Raw genomic sequence first — 21,532 nt, 5'->3', positions numbered from 1 at the left:
AAAACTCTGCTGCTCAGAAAAGTTCTGAATGCATTTTTTAAAAAAATTTCATATCACACAGTCCTTTCAAATATGTATGTACCCCTATCCTGCCCATTTCTCTCTTTGTACACTTATACCTCCATGCTCCAACCAGAATTACATTCCGTCTGTGTTACTGAATAGTGTTTTAACTTGTATGTACATTTTTATTCTTGTTTCCTTGCCATCAGTTTACACAGTAGCCTGTGTGATTTTAAATTAGAAAGGGGATTATGTCATTCTTCCCCTTCATTGCATTTGGTATAAATGACAAACCATTTACTGTCTAATTTGAATGCCTCAATTCCTCTCACCCTCCCTGTTCTAGTTTGCTAATACCGCTGCTATGTAAAGCACCAAAAATGGTTTGGCTTTTGTAAAGGGGGTTTATTTGGTTACACAGTTAGAGTCTTAAACCCATAAAATGTCCAAGGTAAGGCTTCAATAGAGTATCTTCACTGGAGGATGGCCATTGGCATCTGGAAAACCTCTGTTAGCTGGGAAGGCATGTGGCTGGAGTCTGTTCTGGAGTTCTGGTTTCAAAACGGCATTCTCCAAAATGTCAGTGTCAGCTTCCAACGGCTGTCTTCAAAATGTGTCTCTCAGCTGCAGCTCTTCCAAAATATCACTCTCAGTCACTCTGAAGTTCCTCTGTTAGTGAGATCTTTTTACAGGAGTCCAGTGAACTAATCAGGATCCACCCTAAATGGGCAGGGCCACATTTCCAGGGAAACATTCAATCAGAGGTCACACCCTAATCAAAGGTGTCACTCACTGCTGGGAGGGTCACAGCTCCAAGAAAACACTCAGAAGTTTCCAACCTAATCAACACTAATGCATCTGCCCCCACAAAATTGTGTCAAAGATAAGGGCATTTTGGGGGACATAATACATCCAAACTGGCACACTGCCCCTCACTCACTTTGCACCAGATTCACCTTCTTTCTGTTCACGAATGTCCCAAGCTCATTCTTGGATGAAGGCTGATCAACTTGCAGTTCCCCTGGCTGGAAATGCTGCCCCATTTCTTTGCACAGTTTGCTCTCACCTGGCCTTCAGATCTCAACTCAAATGCCAACTCCTCGAGGAGGCCACCTCTCATCACCTGGCATAATTCAGGCCTCCTCATTCCCCACTTAGTCAATTTTTGTCATAATAGTGTATTTTAATTTCTGCATAGTAATTACTCTATGATATGATCTAGCTCATATGTGTTTGATTTTGAATCATCTGAATTTCACTAGAAAATAAACTCCAGGGAAGCAGACACTTCGTCTTCTTTTAGACTATATCCGTAGTGTGTAAAAGAGTATCTGGAACACAGGTGCCAAAACATATGTTTCAATAAAGTGACAAATTTTAGAAAATGTTGGAGACCTTATTTTTTTCTGATTTTTAAAAATAATTTATTTAAGGCTTTCTAAGCCATGAAAGCATTAAATGAAGTATATCTATATATGGGATGTTTCAAGTTAGTTAATTTGGATTTTAAATTTGGGCCCGGGTGGAAGTCAGGTGTGACACAATGGGAAACCTAGGCCATAACGCCTGAGCAAAGATCCTTTGTTACTCACAGATACCAGAGAGAGAGGAGGGCCAGGAGGGTCCACAGGGAGCTTGACTGGATGGGGTGGCTCAACCAGCAGGCAGGGAGCACACAAGTAGGGCAGGAAAACTCAGGGACTTGTGCCTTCACTGTGGTCCAGGGGTGGAGGTTAGTAGATTTCCCAAGGGAGAGAAGGCTCAGTTAGTTTAAGGCAAACACATGCAGAAAGGGACAGGAACTGGGGATCCATGCGTGCTGGGACGGTTAGCTTATCCTTTGGGATTGGGTGTGGGTACTTGAGGTGTGCGGGTGGTGTAGGTGGTGGTTGCAGGTGTGGGTTTGAGCTCTGGGGGGTAGGGGGTTATTCCCCAGGGCTGGAAAATGCTTATTAATTAGACTGAAGTTCAGTTGCAGCAAGTGTCTTAGCCAAAGGAGATGGATGCGCAGGCAGCAGACACAAAAATTTGAGTTATGACAAGGGATGTAACGTGTTTTATATATATATATACGCGCACACACACACACACATACATACTCACACACATGCATACATGTATGTATACATATATTTATTGGTATTCCTAATAAATTTTTCAACTGGTTTTTCATAGATCAACAAAGGCATATTAAAGTTTCTACTACTGTTTTATTTCTGTCATTTATTCCTTATTTTCTAATTTTTTAAAACATATAGATAAATTGAGAGACAAATTAATTGGATTTACTCTTCAATAACAGTTGAAACTTTGTTATATTTTATCATTTGATTTCTATCTCAAATGATACATATATACAAACATACATACATACACATATACATACTTTATTACATACTTTATTGTGCTTCCCCTGTGGCATGACTGTTTATTTGGAATCACTTTTTCTCTTTTATCACATTTCTGAGGCTCTTTTGATAGGTTTCCTTGTGTTGTTCAGCACAGAGTTGGATTTCGTAATCTGAAACATTCTGAAAGTCTTTTTTGATCCTCTAATTGAAATAATCCATTTGGATTCCTTCCAATGATGACATGTTTGCGCTTTATCTTAGATTTTTTATTTTTTCTTTTTGGGTTGTTTTTCTAATATTTGCAGCAAACAATATTTCTTCATATTATTTGAGGTGTTAATCCTGTTTTAATATATTCTTGATTACCTCTGTTAATTTTAATTTGATAATCATCATTCAACCTTTAAGTTTGGAAATGTTAACATCATTAAGAAAAGAATGTGTACTCCAACTTTCAACCATAATTTAAGTAATCTATAAAGGAATAAAGTATCTCTCATTTAAAAAGTCAAAGAAAATTGTCCACATTTCCTTTGATGCCCCAAAAGAAGTTTAAAATGCAGTGGACCAGAATTTTCCTCTGAAAGCCAAAGCCTTCATCCAAGACCCCTAAGAGTCTCCTGGATGACTCTGCCCCAAGCACAGCTCCACAGGGCCCTGCGTGGGGTCCTCTTCCCCCAGGTTTTGAGCATATGGGACAAATAAATGTCTGGACAGATGAGGGGGAACCTCATCTGTCCAGGGTCAGGTGTGGTGTGTGTTTGGCCGTCTCATAGGATTTAGGGCCAGGAATCCCTCTTTTCCCAAAAGGGTGAATAGGGGTGATCAGAACACAGTTCAAATGGGCTGTAGCTGTTCCTGGTTAGCCGACAAGAAAGGAAAGAGTGTCAGGTCAGTGAACTGCTGGTCTCGAGGCGGAAGGAAGCATCCTGGACTTGCTACCACCTGGGCAGAAGGAAAAGCCTCCAGCTGGTGGGGTAAGGAGGGATTCGGAGGGGTGTCTACAGGGACAAAATATTCTTGCTCTTTATATGGAGACATTTCTTCATTAGTGCTTTGTACTACTTTCCTTGTCACAGAAGCCCCTTTCCCAGGACATAGGGGAGAATAAATACGATTCCTCAAGCATCCAACGTGGCAACTAGTCAGTTTCTGCCTGTTTTTGTTTATATCCTTGAAACACGCCATGGGACTTTACCTCTCTTGAATCCCACATTCTTGATATCCAGATGCCAGCCACCATTTTCCCCTATACTTTAAGATGTCCCTTTCCCTCCCAAATCCTGATTATGACACAATAATCAATCATAGAGCTTTTTTTTTTTTAACTTTACCCAGGAAATATATGTGTTGGATACGTGAGCTAAGGACATCTGACCCTGCAGTGATAAATTGCCCAGGAGTCACATTTGCCATAGTTGCAATTACAGCAGACTTGAACTTATATTTTATCCTTTAAGACCCATTTAAGATTCTGCATCTGACTGAACTTAACACTTTTTGGTAGTAACATTAAACTTTCCATGTGCCTTTGGATGATGTTTATGAAGAAGATCACTGGTGTTTATTTCAGTGCAAAATCTTGCCTCTTTATTCCCTACAATGTGATTCGCTCTCTTATACCTTTCAGCAAATAGTACCATCTAGTATTACAGCTCTTGGAAACAGATAATAAAATGACCTGCAGGTCAGTACAGTAAAGACTTCTTGGCATTGACTGATACTTTAATAGCTCGCGAAGACTTCCTGTGAATAGGAACTCTTCTAAATGTTCTTTCCTCTAGTGTTCCCCAATCTTCTTCTTAGTTTGAGTTACTGAATCCATGGCGTTTTCACTATTGATTAAGTGTGAATTGTCCTTTTCAATTAAATAGGGTTTTGAAGATGTTCTGATTTAACAAATATTGTGTTAACCATCACTAAAATGTTCCGAAAACTTGGCAGAAAATTTCTCTTAATTTGGGGTTTAAGAAAAAAAATATGTCCCCTAATGAGAAAATATTTATATTCAACAGAGTAGCTCCACCAACACCATGGGGAAAACATTTCCTTTAAGACGCATTTCACATGCTACAGTCTCCGTGAAATGTTCTATATTTTGTCTCCTTAGAAGAACTACTCAATATTTATACATCTATAACACTTTCTCACATCTTCTATTTATTTCCATTTTTGCAGAATAACTAGCAATCAGTGAGTGATCCACCTGATGTCTAAACTCTTACAGATTTCATTTTAACTTGGATTAAAACATACCTCATGTTGAATTATTTGTCAACTACATTTACGATCAGGAAAATCACTTATATTCCCAATTCAGTATGTGAAAGTACATAATATTATGACTAAAATTTTTCAGTTTCTTCCTCCAAAATGTTATTAAATATTTTTAATAACCCAATAAATGAAAAAATACATCAGCATAAGCCACATTCATTGAATTTATTTCTATTTCAGCATGTTTTCTATCTAGATATGGAAATTTTATTATTTTAGCTAAGCCCTTAATATAACCAGGAGTTTAGTAATATACTGAGCTCTCTTTTGATAGAGTTTTCACAGATTTCAATTTTCTAAGATATTAATTGTGTTAACCCAGCCTTTCAAAAAGGGTCAATTGGCCAAGATAGTCCTTGAGTTCTTAAAAATACTACATTGTGAATTCCAGTGATCACAAATCAAATGATTTTACCCTGACTTCACTGACTTTAACACCCCTGTATTTCACTTTTAGAACTCTAACTTTGGATTCTTGAAATGTCTTATTCCTCTAAGCATTATATATTGCTTTGAATTTCCTTTACTGATCACCATATCTAGCTCCTTTTTCCTTTGACTCATAGTACTCTCTTTGCATCTCTTTCTTCTTTACAACAAAATATTTGGAAAGCAATCATCACGACTATACCCAACTATTATCTCTCCACAAACTAGCCCTCAAGTCTACATGTCTCCCTGAGTTTTTCTTGTCTGAAAAATCATTCATTTAATCATCTATTAATGTATGCATGCCTTGTTGCTATAAACCAAAAGCTGATTTCAGAACATCTCAGTTTTCAATGATATGCCAATATTTAATACTGGGCACCTAGAAAAATAAATTTACTATACCCTCTGCTTAACTTCTGCATATTTAAAGGATTATAGATTCATTCCCCAATTGTTACTCTTTTGATTTTTCAGAATAATGATGGATCTGGTAACTTCTCATGGATTTACATGGAAGAATCATCTTTTTCTCTTTACTATGATGAGAGGAAATATGTTTCATATGTATCTAATTTTAGAAGAAAAGGACTGGGTCCTGTGAAAATATTTTCAGGTGCTATTTTTTTTTTTTCCTAAATAGAAAGGAAATTTACCATGGTGAAAAAGCAAGTACTTTACAACCAGATTCCCCCAAAGCACTGTAATAAGAGAAGTGTCAGGTGTAATATGTTTAAACAATAGAAATGACCATGGCAAACTAATGGAATGAAAGTTGCTGGATGGCATTGTTTTATGGACCAAGGTGATGTTTTCTGGACAGGTGAATTGAGAACTGAATATCATCTGTGTGTGTGTGTGTGTGTGTGCACTTATGTAAAAAGCAAAGTAAAAAATATTTGTACCCAGGCCTGTATGTTCCTAGAGTGCCTGGAGGTGTGCTCGGGAGTGGTTCCAGAAGTCCATTCAGCAGGCAGCTCACATCTCATTATTCATGACTTTACCTTCATTTGCTCCATTACCCACTGCTCATCCAAGCTCTAGGATCTAGTTTAAAAGTTCTCACTGTCTTCTTTAGTAGCCTTCAGTAAATCATGATAATTACCTCCCCAGGCCATCTTCATGTTGTATCTTTCTATGAATTTTTAAATCCACCCTTTCTCAAGTCACAATAACCACTAGAAAATAAAATGAATCTTTATAATTGTCATTAACCACACAAGAAAACAATGACAATATTTTGTTGAAATCTCAAAACCTTGTAGTCAGTACCTTTACCACTCTTCTCCCCAAAGTATCCAAAAAAAAAAGGATAGGTTTTTATATACTCAGACTTAATATAAATTCATGACCCAGTACAAAAATATCTCCAAGAACACTCTTCCAGTTAAGTCACACCTTCTCAGGAGCTCATCTTTTGAAATTAACACCTTCCCAGGAATAATTTAATCAAGTAGTCAGATTGTATAAAATGTAATGAATTCTATAATATTTGAGAGGAAGTTGAGGCAGTTCCAGAGCACTGGAAATTTTCAAGAACAGATTCAAGCAGGCATGCAGTGGGTTTCCTCAAAGAGGCTGCTGGGACTGGATGGCAGATGGGCTGCCAGCTCTTCTCCTAGATGGAGCACATCAGACTGTATGAGCATGGGCTGAAGAGGGCTCACATTGAAGTGGGTCCCAAGACCATACTTGGGTTTGGTGAATCCCTAGAAGAACTCACAGCTATTATTCTAATGGTTCAGCTTATTAGAGTGAAAGGATATAGATCAAAGTCAGCAAAGGAAAAAGGCACATGGGGCAGAACCAGGAGAAGCTAGGTTCGGCTTCCATTGTCTTCTCCCAGTGGGATCGCACAGAGGACACTTCAATTCTTCCAACATCGATGTGTGAAAACACAGGCAAATTGTTGCCAACCAGAGAAGCTCACCTGAGCCTTGGTGTCAGAATCTTTACTGGAGGTCAGTCAGGTAATCATGGAGCACCCAGGTGACTGACTTTACTCAGTTTTCATCCCTTACCCCAGATGTGAGCTGATAAAACATGCCCCAGGGCCCCAGGTGAACAAAAACAGGTATACAACATAAAGTTTATTGTTAGTATAAACTATCTGGCATGGCCTAAAACCCCTGGTATACAAAAATACTCTTATTAGAGAGGATATTCCAAGAGTTTGAAAGTTATCTCCCAGGAGCTGAACAAGGGACAGTCCTTTCTTTGGAATGTGCATGGTTTGAGCACACGGAACCAACTGAGTTAATCCTTTCCTACACACTTATATAGTAAACATTATTTCTGTACTTCATTGTAAGGTCTATAGACATTTAGAAACAAATCAAAACATACCAAGTGTTAAAACTTTGTATGCACCCTACAAAAAGTAAACCTTAGGAAAGCCATTTAATCTCTTTGATTCTTTGTGAGAAATTGGGATTAAGAAAGAGAGGAAGGCAACAGAAGTGAGTCATATAAGGGAGACAGTTGCCTTGTAGCTTTTGTTAAGATAAAATAAGTAGAAACACAGGAAACCAAGACCTTAGAAGAGCCCTGTTGAATCTTCTGAGGTTGAGCTGGTGGCTGAGACTTGGGTAAGAAGACGGTGTTCTTGTGTTGTCACATGGTCTCCCATACACAGAACTAGACTTACCTAACCTTTCTTGTCTGAGAGAAGTGGAGAGAAAGTAGCAAAGGCACAGCTTGGGTTGTCATGTAAAGTAGCAGTTGAGACTGAAATCTCTGCACATCATGATATTTGAACTTAGCTGCAGGATAACTTCATGTGATGCATTTAACTTTGATTTCTGTTTTGCCATTTGTAGAATGGGTATAATAATGGATCTGTTGTCATAGATGCACAAAAGGGAAGACCACAATTTAGCTGTGCCACTGGGGACAAATAGTGGGCATAAAGAGCAGTTTTTGCATTTATATATAGAAATGATACTTACTTCAATGCCCCCTGTTACTTTATTTTTATGGCTGAGTCCATTTCCTCTTCTATAAAGAGGTTTCCATTCTAAACACTCTGTCCCCATCTTCTATTCACAGACACTTAGTGTAAGTAAATGATTAGTTCTCTATGAAGGTAAGATTGATCAACATCTCAGAAGAATGACTGCTCTACTTCAAATATCAGTCAGTTAACCTACAAATGGTATCCTGAGTCAAATTCTCATTCCTAATCCTAGATGTAACTTATACTGTTTATCTATCTGGAGTAGGAGAATTGCTATATTCTTCTCATTTTCTTTTCCTTTATTTTCTCTTCCCTTTTTCCCTACCCTTTCCTTTCCTTGTTTCCTCTTCCTTCCTTCTTTCCTCCTTACTCAGTCCTTCCTTCCCTCCCTCCCTCCCTCCCTTCCTTCCTTCTTTTTTCTGTGAGGCCTGACACTTGTATTATTGGAATCATTGCATTCTTGGAAAAGAAGGGTTTTAATAGAATAGAATTTCAGTTTGGATAATTCCTGAGTGATCCTCTGGGATTGGTCTCTCATCAAGCATTTAGTATGGGTGCTACATAGTACTGGGGTGTACCTGGCATTGAGCTAGAACTTAAAGACACAATTGTTGAGTTGGATCAGTTTGAGTGCTCTACTTTATTTTGGACCATTTTATCTCAAATATTTTACAGGAAAAAATAGTTGGAGTATACCAAAATGAATAATAGGAGGATGCTACAGGTTTAAAAAAATATAAAGCTTTCAGCATAATTATCCCTGGTATAGAAATTAAGATGATTTTTTTAAAATGAAAGACTCTATACTATTACCATTCCTTTGTTCTTGAGGGTGAAACTCATTTATATTCCCAGTATTTTTCTTCCATATAATTTCAGTAATTCCTATGAATAGAGACCAAAGACATAGTACTTGTCTCCTTAGTCACCAAGGCCTAGGGCAGAGGAATGATTGGGGGCTCATGAAAAATTGTCATTGATTACGGGAGGAGATCTGGAACTTGCAATAGAGCCATGAAGGGGGAGACAAGATAAACTAACAGTAGGATAAAGCAGCTCAGATGGGCCTTAAAAACAAACAAGCCAACAGAAACCTGAAGTGTGAGCAACTAAAAACAAAAAGATACTAAAGAGAAGAACCAGCTTTGCTCCATTTAGCTGAGATATTCTGCAGCCCATTCTCACCTGGAGCCCCCTAGCATTTGGACTGCTGGCTTTTATCTTTGTGAGTTACCCCTTGCTCTGTAACTCTGTCTGTCAGCAGTCACTCACAGTGGACGCCCAAACAGACTCCAAGATAATCAACAAAATAATCATCGTTTCCTTCATTTTGAAAGCTATGGTATCACAGTCGGAACACAAAGCATCCCTCAGTAGTACTGCATTCTTTCATTGCATCATCACTGCTTCTACATGTCCTCTAAGGAGCACAAAATGATTCCAGTTCTCTGGTGCAGATAGAGATAAAGAAGATAAGAAATTTGAGTGCAGATAGAGATCAGGCCAGTACAAACTCACCTACATAACAGATCATCTCTATATCCTGCCACCCTCCCTTTCTAAATCCTTTTGTAATATTCCTATCAATAAATGGAGAACTCCTTAATTTGCCACATGAATTTAGGTACCACATCCTACCATGCCTTCATAAACATATATGTTATTTATTTATTTATTTATTCATTTATTTTACCTGACACACTGCAATTTCCACTCTCCATGCCTTCGGTTATGCCATGTCCTCTGTCTACTCCATCACTCTCAGTATCCCGACCGTTTGACATGGTGGAGCTCACTATTAACCTCCTGTTTAAGGCCTCCCTGACTCATCACATACAAAAATAGATAAATTTATAACTCAATTAAAAATAAATGCAGCCTTACTCTCCATCCTCTCCTTCATAATGCTTCATTGCACATAATTGTAGCCACGTATCCCATTATGATCTTAGTACTATATCTTCCATATTCATTATATTTTAAGCACATAAAGAGAAAGACCATGTCTTACACATCTGTGCATCTTCCACAATATTTATAACAATACTTGGATCTCTCTAAATATTCATCATACAGTCACCATGATGACCTAACTATAATTTGTCTTCAAAGTTTTCCCCCTATCTAGAATCAAACAACATTTTTTTTTTTTTCCTGTTCCACCATGTAGGTGGAACTATCACGGCAAATATGAGGCAGACATACTGGATTCTCTGGATGAAGATTGGGGCTACACAAGATTCTTGCCACTAAAATGCTCACAAGCTGAGAACAGAAATTGACACATAGCAGGTAATACAATTCAGGTGTCACTGTAGAGATTTGTTCTCAGTGATATGGGAGTACAAAAGGGAGAGTGATTGGTTTTACTGAAGAAGGGTATATTTGTCCGGGTTCTATTGGGAAACAGAAACATTATGAAATTTTTATAAGAATTGTCTTATGCAACTGTGGGGATGGTCAATTTCAAATTCAGTAGGGCAGCCCACAAGCTGGGAAGTCTGATGAGGGTTTTCGGTGGATTCCCCAGGAGAAGCTGGCTGGTTGAAGTAGAGATAGAAACTCTCTTCTGATTGCTGAAATAATCACTTCTCCTTTTAAAGCTTTCAACTGTTTGGATCAGACTTTTCTCATGGTTGATGGCAATCTCCTCAGTTGATTGTGGATGCAATCAGCCATAGATGCAATCAACTTACTGATGATTGAAGTCCACAAAATATCATTACAGTAACAATCATGCCAGTCCTTGCTTGACCAAATAACTAGGCACTAACACCTGGTCAAGTTGACACACAAACTTAATCACCACAGAGGGAAAGGAGGACAAAAATATTCCAGAGAAGAATGTATGGGTGCAAATTTAGCCTTGCTGAGAGATGAAGAAAGAGAAATCAAGGCACAGAGAAGAGTATATGCAAAGGTACGAGGTTTAATTGGAGAGACTTACAGATATGGAGTTCAAAGAAAGTTTCAATTAATAATAAAAGATTCAATTAATAATAAAGTGACAAGGGCACTTTATTGGAGGGGTAGGCTTTGAGCAGAGTTTTCAGTAATAAATGTAATCTAAACTGATCAAGAGGAAAAAGAGGGAGCCTTATTTTATGGGACTTCAGTTGGACCAAAAGAATGGATTTGAAACACTGTAAAGACAATTTTGGCAAGAGCAGGCTTGGCAAGTGCCTAAGGAGATAAATATGGCAAGAAATTGAGGGCTTGAAAACTACCCTGAGATACTGGATATTCTTCTGTTCTCAAATAAAAACTACTGGTGAGTTTTGAGCAAGGTATTTATATGTAAGAAGACATGTGTAACCAGATTCATTCTGAAGTAGTTGGCCCATTTATGAATTCAATTAAAAACAAACATTTTGGATGATGACTTTATGACAAGTATTTTGCTCAAGTGCTAAAGCGAGAAAGAACATGGAAGATAGATGTTGCCTCAAAGTACTATTGCTGTGGGAGACCTAACAATAAAAATGAATAAATAAATATCATAGAAATACTGATGCTAGCTGTACCAGCCTGGGATTAGGGAAACAAACTCAGACTGAATATAAGAAAATAGAATTCCTTGGGCATTTTCCTTAACTGTTTTTGTGGGATCACCACAACCTCATTGTCAACCTCCATCAACACAGACTTCGCAGGAAATTTTAGGGTGTTTCTAACATGTGACATGATCCCATGGCCTAATGAGCATCTTCCTGTTTTTTTCAGCTGGGCTGGCCGTTTCTTTCCTATTTTCTCCTGAAGGGACATGTCTGCTGCAACCTCCACTATTGGGATGTCTTGCCTTCTCTTCTGAAATGGGCTCCCAGAGCTTGGTTGGTTCCTGTAAAAATTGTTGGTGCTGAAATCTTGGCTTCCTGAAGCAGTGTTCTTTTCCACATGACTGCACCTTGCTGAGCTACCCATGCGCTGCCACTGCCATGCAGGGACATCCATGCAATAAAACTACTGCACATTTGCTGGACAAGCGGAGGAAATTCCATTCCCTGATTTCAGCATCACACTTTGTTCCAGTGGCCACACACGGTGCTTCCTTGTCCAATAACCTCTCACACTGATTTTTGTGAAAAATTTCCAGAAATTTCTCTCAAAGCCTCTGTACCTCAGACCCAGGTAAATGTTCACAAGAGATTGGGATGGAGGTCCATGCGACTGAGACAATGCTGACTTCAGAAGAGCCTTTCCCTTAGATTTTACAACTCAAATGCTTTCCTTTCCCTTAGGAAGAGCTGGAAGCCATGCAGGTAGACACCGGGTGAGCTTGCCTCATCAATTCTCCTAAAGTGCCCAGTCATTTATTAAGCCTAGAATGAACATGGTTAATTGGAACAATCCTCAGCCCTCCTGGAGTGAATAAATAAAACTGCAACTCCTGTTACTGGAAGATCCAAAAGTAATGAACCCCTTGCTAAGAAGGCAAAATAGCCAACACAGGATCACCGATATTCACACATCTTCTGACACAATGAACAGAATTGGCCTTATGTGTAATTAAGCAGATGCCTTTCTGATGAGAAATGGTAGATTCTGGCCAAGTGCTCCTCACTCTGTATTCTCTAATCTTACTGACCATCCCATAGCCCCTCACCCTTATTCAGAATTAAACTCGTTATTGCTGAACCAGGAAACAAGTCCAAATGCAGTCCCTTCATGCTAGTAAGCATTACTCGTGAATTGATTGATGGTAAGTGCAATAGGCAAAAATATATTTAAACAAAAGAAAAACTAGCTGTTGCTCCTTTTTGTTCTAAGAGGTTGGGTGAGGGGAATGCAGAGTGTGGCATAATTTCATTCATTTGAAACTTACTGTCAACCTGTGATGTTTCCTTCTATTTACAGAGATTATGGGTGAGGGCAGAGAATAAAAGCTTTACATTTCAAAGCTGCTGACATATATTTTTGGTGGTAAAAAGTGAAACCTGGGGCCCACAGAGCTTTTGTTTCAGCAGAAGCCTTAAAGAATCTTTTGATATACAAAGGTAGACACAACACAAGTACAAAGAGAAGAGCTAAATTTTTCTGCATAATAAAGTAGAGAACTGACAGCCGAATGTGAGATTAAGTTCTGAGATTAAGAGGTTGGTTGAAAGGAATGACCATGAAACAAATAAGCCCCAGAGGAATTGAGGAATGGAGCCAATTTGATTTAAACTGCAAAGAACACGGTGAACTTAGCTAACATTTGGGATACACAATTGAACTATCTGATCATGTCATGTACTGGCTAAGCAAAAATGTTTCTCCATAGACTAAAATATTGTGGATTGAGTCAATTTTTCCTGCTTTCTAATAGAAATAAATTCATAAAAAGAAGCTATTCATCTCTTTTCCATGATGTTCATATCTGTGGGGAAGACCAATCAAAATTGGCCTAGTATTAATGGATATTATATTAAATATAACTTGCAGAGCTCTATAACATAATTTTACTCCTGAAAGAATTTATTTTCTTAATCAGAGTTTTAGAATATTTTATAATTAATAAAGCAATATGTTAAAGAAATATTTTTAATTCAACCACAATTTCCTTTTCCTGATAAAATACAAATCCTTATATATTTTTTGTTTAAGTGCTATTTTTCATCTCTATGGTACAGTTATCATAAGTTTAAATAATATATCTAAATTTTTATTTCTTGAGTGACCAGCATTTTCAATGTTATTATTTAAATTTGTACTATAAAAGAAGGCATTAAAACTTCTTCCCACTTTTGTTTCCTTCTGCTAACTATACATTTTATAAGTTAAACTATTATTTTGACATTACCTTTATTTAAAATATATTGTCTTATTAAATGAAGAATTTTTTTCTATAGGTTGATTACAATTTTTAACTTTATAAAAGAGTATATAAAGTATTATGATTGTGTCAGTAGTAAATATCATTACAGAGCCTATAATGTGATTAAACCAAGGGATAATAATGTAAACCTCTGCTTTCCAAACCTACCAATAGAAAAACAGGATAAGTGTCAGAGTCAAAAAGTACTTCTGATTTTTTTAAGTTTCTATATCCTAGTTCATACATCTCATGGATTAATGTTTTCTTATATTTCCTTCTAATTTTAGTGGAACATCAAACCAATATATAAAAGATGCATGGAAAAATAATCATCTTCAGAATCTGCATCAGTAAAATGTATGTATTTATCTTCATACTTGCTTGATTGTTTGAATCAATATTAAAACAAAAATTTCCCTCAGATTTTTAAAGGAATTTTTGTATTGATTTCCTCTATTCAGTGCTACCAACAAGAAATAATTTGTAAGTTGGTCTGTCATTATTATTTATGTAACCAGCATTGTATCTCTGTGAATGTTCAGGATTTTTTACAGTGTTTGGGGTTGTGTCCTTCCCCAGGTGCCTGGGCATGAGCCTTTCATCCTCCATCCTGATCTTGGTTGGACTGCTCCAGTCTGCCCTTTTCTGTGCCACAGGGCAATTGGCTTCCCTTACATCTTTATTTACTCCTCTGCAATCCATCAAGTTTCTATTTTCTGAAACTATATTCTTCAGTATTTCTCACATATTTTCCATCTATTTCATTCTCTTTGTTGCATGGAGTTTCTTTAACTTGATCAATCTTCAAGATCATCAGTTTATTTAGCTCTATCCATTCTATTATTCAATTCATCCACTTATTTCCTATTAATTTTGCCAGCAATATTTTTTCTTTTATGGAAGCTGTTTTGTGATGTTTGACTGACCCATTTTCAGACCACTGTATTAATGCTTTATGGACTTAATCACATGTCGAATCATTCAATTCTGGGACAATTCCTCTGCTTGTAGTAGGTTGATTTGTTATGAGCTTGTTCACTGACTTGGGAATTTGAGGGTTGGCTTTCAAAATGAAAGGGTGTGAAAAGAACCACCTCATTTTATGACCTGCAGGCATGAAACAAGCAATCAGGCAAGGAAACATCCCAGTTCTGCCTAGGCCACATTGTCTCCTGTCTTCCTTCTGTCGTGAGTTTGCAGGAAGATATTTTCAGGGAAGAGATGGATATCACCCTTAAACTATCTGTTTCTAGAATTGACTCAGATCCTGAGGTGTCCACAAGATTTCTCCCTGGATTACTGTTTTTTGAACAAACTTTGTCTTGTGTTACTTATCAAGACCTTATGAAGACAGTATTGTGTTGTTTTTTCTGTGAGCACATAGTTCTGAATGAGATCTCTTCTACAAGCTTTTTGTCCTCTGGGGATCAAAGATCTTTCCTCTGTAATTGGTGAAAAACAACAATAGGGGTCTGAAACACAAGGTACATGAACATTGTTTTCAACAAACTTTTGTCAGGCTATCACAGGTTTTTTTTCAGTCTAAACCCAAGTCCACGAGTCCTCTAGATGGAATACTGCATTTTATAAGAATAAAAATAAAAATAGTTTAATTTCTCCAAGGAAAATTAAATATCACAGTGCTGATTTGAAGCACCCTTGATATAAATAAATTTGTTCATATGAGAGGCCCTTTAGAACAGAATGGGAGTAAAATTCCATTCATTGGTCTGTGTTTGCTTATATTGGAAAGAAGAAGCTTCCAAATGAAATTCAGGCTCCCAAATTGCTTTCTTATAAAATTCCTCTGCCAAAGCAAATAAAAATGTGAAATATTTAAACCAATTTTTCTTTTAGATTACCCTAAATGACAACTTGAACTTAACTGGCCTTTAGCCTATTTTTCTCTTTCCTATGCTTCTACACTTTCCTTTGTATCTACCCCTCTGTCCAGCCCACTTTCTAACATTTCAGGCCAGCTGGAAACCCCCAAAGCTCAGTTGGTTCTTATAGTTAAATCAACTTTAAAATAGGCCAAGTCCCTTAGATTTTTTTTTTTTTTTTCCAGCCCTGGTATCACTCTGAACTGAAATTCACAATCAAAGACTTTCTGAAGTTTAGACAAGAAAAACATTTACAGAGGGATGTGAAATAGCCCTAGGAACATGTAATCCATAGCTGTCTGACCTATATAAATTTTCAGGTGTTATAAGGAAACTCAGATGCAAAAAAACAAAAACAAAAACAAAAACAAAAACGGATGGAAATTGCAGGTTGGAAGATACTGAGAAATTGCAGAGAAATCCAGAGGGGATTTAAAACTCTGTAGATTAAACAAAACATTTTGGAGACTATCTCCAAAGCCTTTGCATAAATAGATCAGATGCTAATTCATTCCTAAAAGTACTATGAGGTTCCTAATGATAGCGTCTTTAACACCTTTAAACAACACTCAAGAGTAGATCCTGAAGTGGATGTAACCTCAGCTCTTTTCTCACTTTTCATGAATGTCCTTAAGCTAGAAATGGGGGATTTAATATACAAAAGGATACTGGGATGTAAAAGAGCTCTGTGGCCAAATCTCCCAAATACTCACAGAACATTTTGATAGAAACTTAGACCAAAGCCTAAAAGACTCACTGCATACTAATGGCCTTGCAGATGAGGCAACTAGATTCTCCTACCTCAGTCATCAAGCACTGGTGGCGGGAAACACTTGGTAAGAATACCTGTAAATACTATAAGCAAAACAGACATTGGAAAACCAACTGTTCCACACCACCTAAAACACTGAAGAAGAAAAATTGAAGTCTGTGATTAATGAAGATGCTCTGAGGAGAGATTAAAGTGTAATTTCCCATTTTACTTTGAACTCAAAGGAGAAATTTCTTTAAATATTAAAGGACCCTTGAAAAATGTGATTGATACAGGTGCTTTAATATCAACCATAAACCCTGCCATTGTCACACAACCTTTCCCTTAGACTTAGCACACTTCTAGCCTCAGCCTGTGACTGTCATATTAGAATCTTCATTGAGAATTTTTTGCTCCTGTGACACCACACCTACTATCTTAAGAGCTTGGAGTCAACTATGCAAATGGATTTGCAAAATTAAATGCTCCCCTAGTGGCATTTTTTTTTTTTTTTTTTTTGAGATCCTTGAGCACTCTTCTATTCATAATTGGTTTATAGCTAATTGGGACTTTAAATTACCAGTATATGTGCATCTAATTAAGCCCAGAAGGAAGATCTCCATGAAGTATGAGGCATTTTGTGGCAAAAAATATTCAACTGTTTTATCTTCAGTGCTACCTAAGGTTCCATATGTTATTGTTGTAGATTTTTGTTCTGCTTTTTTCAGTGTCTCTATAGATCAAGATAATCAATACCTCTTTGGTTCTTCTTGGGAAGTTAAACAATTTACCTGAACAGTGATACCTCAGGGGTTTTCTGAGGCACGCTTCTATTATTTACATGCCATTAACCACAACCAAAGGGTCCTTAAATTTCTGTGTGATTCTACCTCTAAGTAATACATGAATGAAATTTTGCTATATTCTAAAGATAAAGCGACTGCTAAGATTAACTCCCTCTATGCACTTACTCTTTTAGCTCAGAATACATAGTTTCCAAAGAATATTTTTAATTTTGTGAGAACAAAATGTATTAGATGGGTTATGATTTATCCCAAAGAGTTAAATCCCTGCATCTTGATAGATTATAAGTCATTGAAAAATTGTCTAAGCTGCTTAATAAAAGAAAATTAAGAGATTTTATTGGTCTCATTGGTTACTGCAGGCAATGTGTTCCCAATTTTTCTAAAATTGCCACATTTGAATATGAGTTTATAAATCCTTGATAATTGATTCCTATCCTGGAACATACATAAGAATTGTATTTTGTGACATAGAATCAGGTCTTCAGTATCTCCCCTTGCTGGGATTTTCTAATTGCCATAAACCTTTCTACCTATTTGTATATGATCAGTCTAGACAAGTCCTTGATGTTCTGACTCAACTTCAGAGGGATCATGAGTGACCCATTTCTTATTTTAGTCTTTCATTAGTCCAGTAGGCAAAATTCTACCCACCTTTTCTAAGAGGTCTAGCAGCAGCAGTCAAATAAGTAAAGTCTTCTACTCATTTGATTTTAGAATGTCCCTTAAGCACTATGATCCCTTATATTGTAAAACCTTTGTTACCTACTGGAAATTTACCTTGTTCGGTATGCAGGCATAGCTCTTAGGAAATTTATTACTATCTTCTCCATGCATTTCTATTTATTCTAGTACATTTTAAATCCTGCTACTCTTCTTCCTTTGCCCAAGAGGAAATCCATGCCTATCTCTTCTCTGACTGAGAATTCACTATGTCTTCCATAGGACTGTTAGACAACCTCCCCAAACCTCCAAATTTAATCTTGTTTGTTGGCAGATTGTAGCTGAAGACTGAAATGGGAAACTATCAGGCAGGATATGTCTTAACAGATGCCAATTCTTCCCTAGAATATGACCCCTAACCAAATTTAAAATTTATCCATACGGCAGAACCTACCATACTCATCATAGACTGCCAATTGGGAAGAGATAAGAGAGTTACTATATACACAGGTAAAAGACATATCTTTTGAATAGTCCATGGTTTTCAAATGCTGTGAAAGCAATAACAGTTTTAAACCTCTGCCAGAAACAAATTTAAAATGATCCAAATATTAACTAATTGTTTTCACGCCTTCTGAGATGGCAAGTATCAGAAAAGCCCTTACAAAAAAAGGATAACATGGAGGCAAAAGAAAATGTCTTTGTTTATCTTTCTACAAGTAAATAATAAGACTGGATCCCACAATACTACAAGAAGTCAATTATTTGGAGAGGTTCAAAGAAGTTGTTATAAAATACCTGTGATTGACTTTGGAATCTGAAAAGAGCTATTAGAAATAGTTGTGTTGTAAATTGTATGATAACAGTCTCTGGAACTCTCATATTTGTGTAGTGGGATCTCAAATTAAACCCGACAGGGATTTTCCATAAAATAATTCAGAAGAGCAAGGTAAAATTGGATACTATCCTCAGCATCGACAGAGACAGTTTACAAAGACGGCTGAGAGTACCCCTTTAAACTTGTCTCATCTGTCACTATCATAATCCTGATGAAACTATGATGGTGGTACATAAACAAAAAACCAAGCCTCTAGTGCTTTAGTGAACACTTTTGTAGTACTTCCTTTTATGGGTCTTAATTATTGTTCACTGATTCTCTGGGTAGATTGAAGATTTTCAGTTCTACGGAGATACTGCTCTGACAATAGTGAAAATAAAATAAAATAAAATAAATAAATAAAAAACAACCCCCAATGAACCACAACAAAACAAAATACTTTTATGTTTTATCTATTTCAACCTGGGAAATTTCAACCTATCTCCAGTGATATGCACACTCTTATTACCAGTATTAGAGAACTTTGCAAAGCCTTCCTACTTCCTATTTTATTTATTGTTTCTATGTTCCTCAATCCTCAAGAAATTAGAAAGAACCAATGACATTTTAAAATCCAAGTTAGGAAAAGGATAAAAGGATCTGGAAGTCTTGAGCTTCATTGATCAAGAGTGTATCATGTGGATCTTCCATCCATGGGAGCCACACTCCAGACCTCATTGAATCTCAACACTTGAGCTCATTACAGTTCACCCTATTAGGTTAGATATTTCTCCCCTGATTTTCAGCTCACTTATTCAGGCAAATGTGGCAAAGTACTACAAGTAACTCATGCAATATACAAAATCTTATTACCCACCAGTAAAAGTGCCTTTTTTTCATATCCTCTCAAAAAGGCTTTATCGCAGTGGTCTGGAACTGAACGTGTCGGTGGGGTTCTTGTTTATAGCTACTGGCTGATCAGGGTATTGGCAACTGAAGGTTGGTGTGGCTTTGCTAATTTCTTAAAACAAGACAACAGTGAAGATTGCTGCATCAATTGACTCTTCTTTCTATGAAAAATTTCTCTGCAGATGCAATGTTGTTTGTACAGATTTTACCCATAGAAGAACTTCTTTCATAATTGGAGTCAATCCTCTAAAACCCTGCTGCTGCTTTATCAACTCAGTTTTTGTAATATTCCAAATCCTTTATTGGCATTTCAACAATGTTCAGAGCATCTTCACTAGGAGTAGATCCCATCTCAAGAAACCACTTTCATTGCTCACCTATAAGATGCAACTCTTCATCATGAGATTGGGACAATTCAGTCACATCTTCAGGCTTCACTTCCTATTCTAGTTATCTTGCTCTTCCTATTACATCTGCAGTTATTTCTTTGAGTGAAGTCTTGAACCGCTCAAATTCATCCATGAGGGTTGGAATCAACTTCTTCCAATCTCCCGTTAAGGTTGATATGTTCACCTCCTCATGGATGTTCCTAATGGCATCTAGAATGGTAAATCCTTTCCAGAAGGTTTTCAATTTACTTTGCCAAGATCCATCAGTAGAATCACTACCTAAGGCAGCTATAGTCTTTTGAAACATATTTCTTAAACGATAAGACTTACAATTCAAAATTACTTCTTGATCCATGAGTTCCAGAATGACTGTTGTGTTAGCAGGCATGAAAACATCATTGATCTTCTTGTACATCTCCATCAGCACTCCTGGGTGATAAGATGCATTGTCAAAGAGCAGTCATTTCTTAGAAAGAATTTTTTTTTTTTTCTGAGAATAGTGCCTCAGAATTATGTCCCAGTAAACCATGTTGTAAGCAGATGCACCATCATCCAGTTGTTCCATTAATATAGCACAGGCAGGGTAGATTTAGCATGATTCTCATGGGCTCTAGGATTTTTGAAATGGTGAATGAACATTGGTTTCAACTTAAGGTCAGCAGCTGCATTAGCTCCTAACAAGGGAGTCAGCCTGTCCTTTGAAACTTTGAAGCCAGGCATTGATTCTCCTCTCTGGATGTGTAAGTGCTAGATGGCATGTTCTTCCAATATAGGCTGTTTCATCTACAATGAAAGTCTGTTGTTTAACTTCATCAATTATCTTAGCTAGATCTTCTGGATAATTTGCTACAGCTTCTGTATCAGCCCTTGCTGCTTCAAGTGGTTGAGCTGGCTTCTTTCAATAAACCTCATGAACCAACCTCTGCTAGTTTCTTCTGCCAATTCCTCACCTCTGTCAGTCTTCACAAATTGAAGAGAGTTAGGGCTTTGCTCTGGATTAGGCTTTGGATTGAGGAAATGCTGTGGCTGGTTTGAGCTTCTATCCAGGCCACTAAAACTTTCTCCATATCAGCAATAAGGCTATTTCACTTTCAGTGGAGTAGTGCTTCTAATTTCCTTCAAGAACTTTTCCTTTGCATTCACAACTTGACTGTTTGGTGCATCAAGTCTAGCTTTTTGCCTTCATTTGCTTTTGACATGGCTTCCTTACTAAGCTTAATCATTTCTAGCTTTTAATTTAAAATGAGAGACTTATGACTCTTTATTTCACTTGAGCACTTAGAGGATATTGTAGGGTTATTAACTGTCCTAGTTTTAATATTATTGCATCTCAGGGAATAGGGAGGCCTGGGGAGAGGGAGAGAGACAGGGAAACTGCTGTTTGGTGGAGCAGTCAGTACACATGCAACATTTGTCATTGTTTGCCATCTCATACAGGCATGTTTCATGGCACTGCAGAACAATTACACCATAACAGATATAATAATAATGAAAAAGTTTAAAA

At 37.2% G+C, this 21,532-nt stretch overlaps 1 protein-coding gene across 1 annotated transcript in view; it reads right to left on the bottom strand.

Annotated features, from left to right (window-relative positions):
- The window catches only part of LOC119535491 (thyroid receptor-interacting protein 11-like), an 80,672-nt gene extending 70,872 nt beyond the window's left edge, over positions 1-9,800 (bottom strand). The window contains exon 1 of the mRNA XM_037837812.1: positions 9,710-9,800. Coding sequence (XP_037693740.1) covers positions 9,710-9,800 — 91 coding nt within the window. The remainder of the gene's footprint in view (positions 1-9,709) is intronic.
- Between the last annotated feature and the right edge of the window lie 11,732 nt (positions 9,801-21,532).

This window comes from Choloepus didactylus, chromosome 5 (genome assembly GCF_015220235.1).
Source record: "Choloepus didactylus isolate mChoDid1 chromosome 5, mChoDid1.pri, whole genome shotgun sequence".
NCBI lineage: Eukaryota > Metazoa > Chordata > Mammalia > Pilosa > Megalonychidae > Choloepus > Choloepus didactylus.
This window is presented reverse-complemented; position numbering and strand designations above follow the sequence as displayed.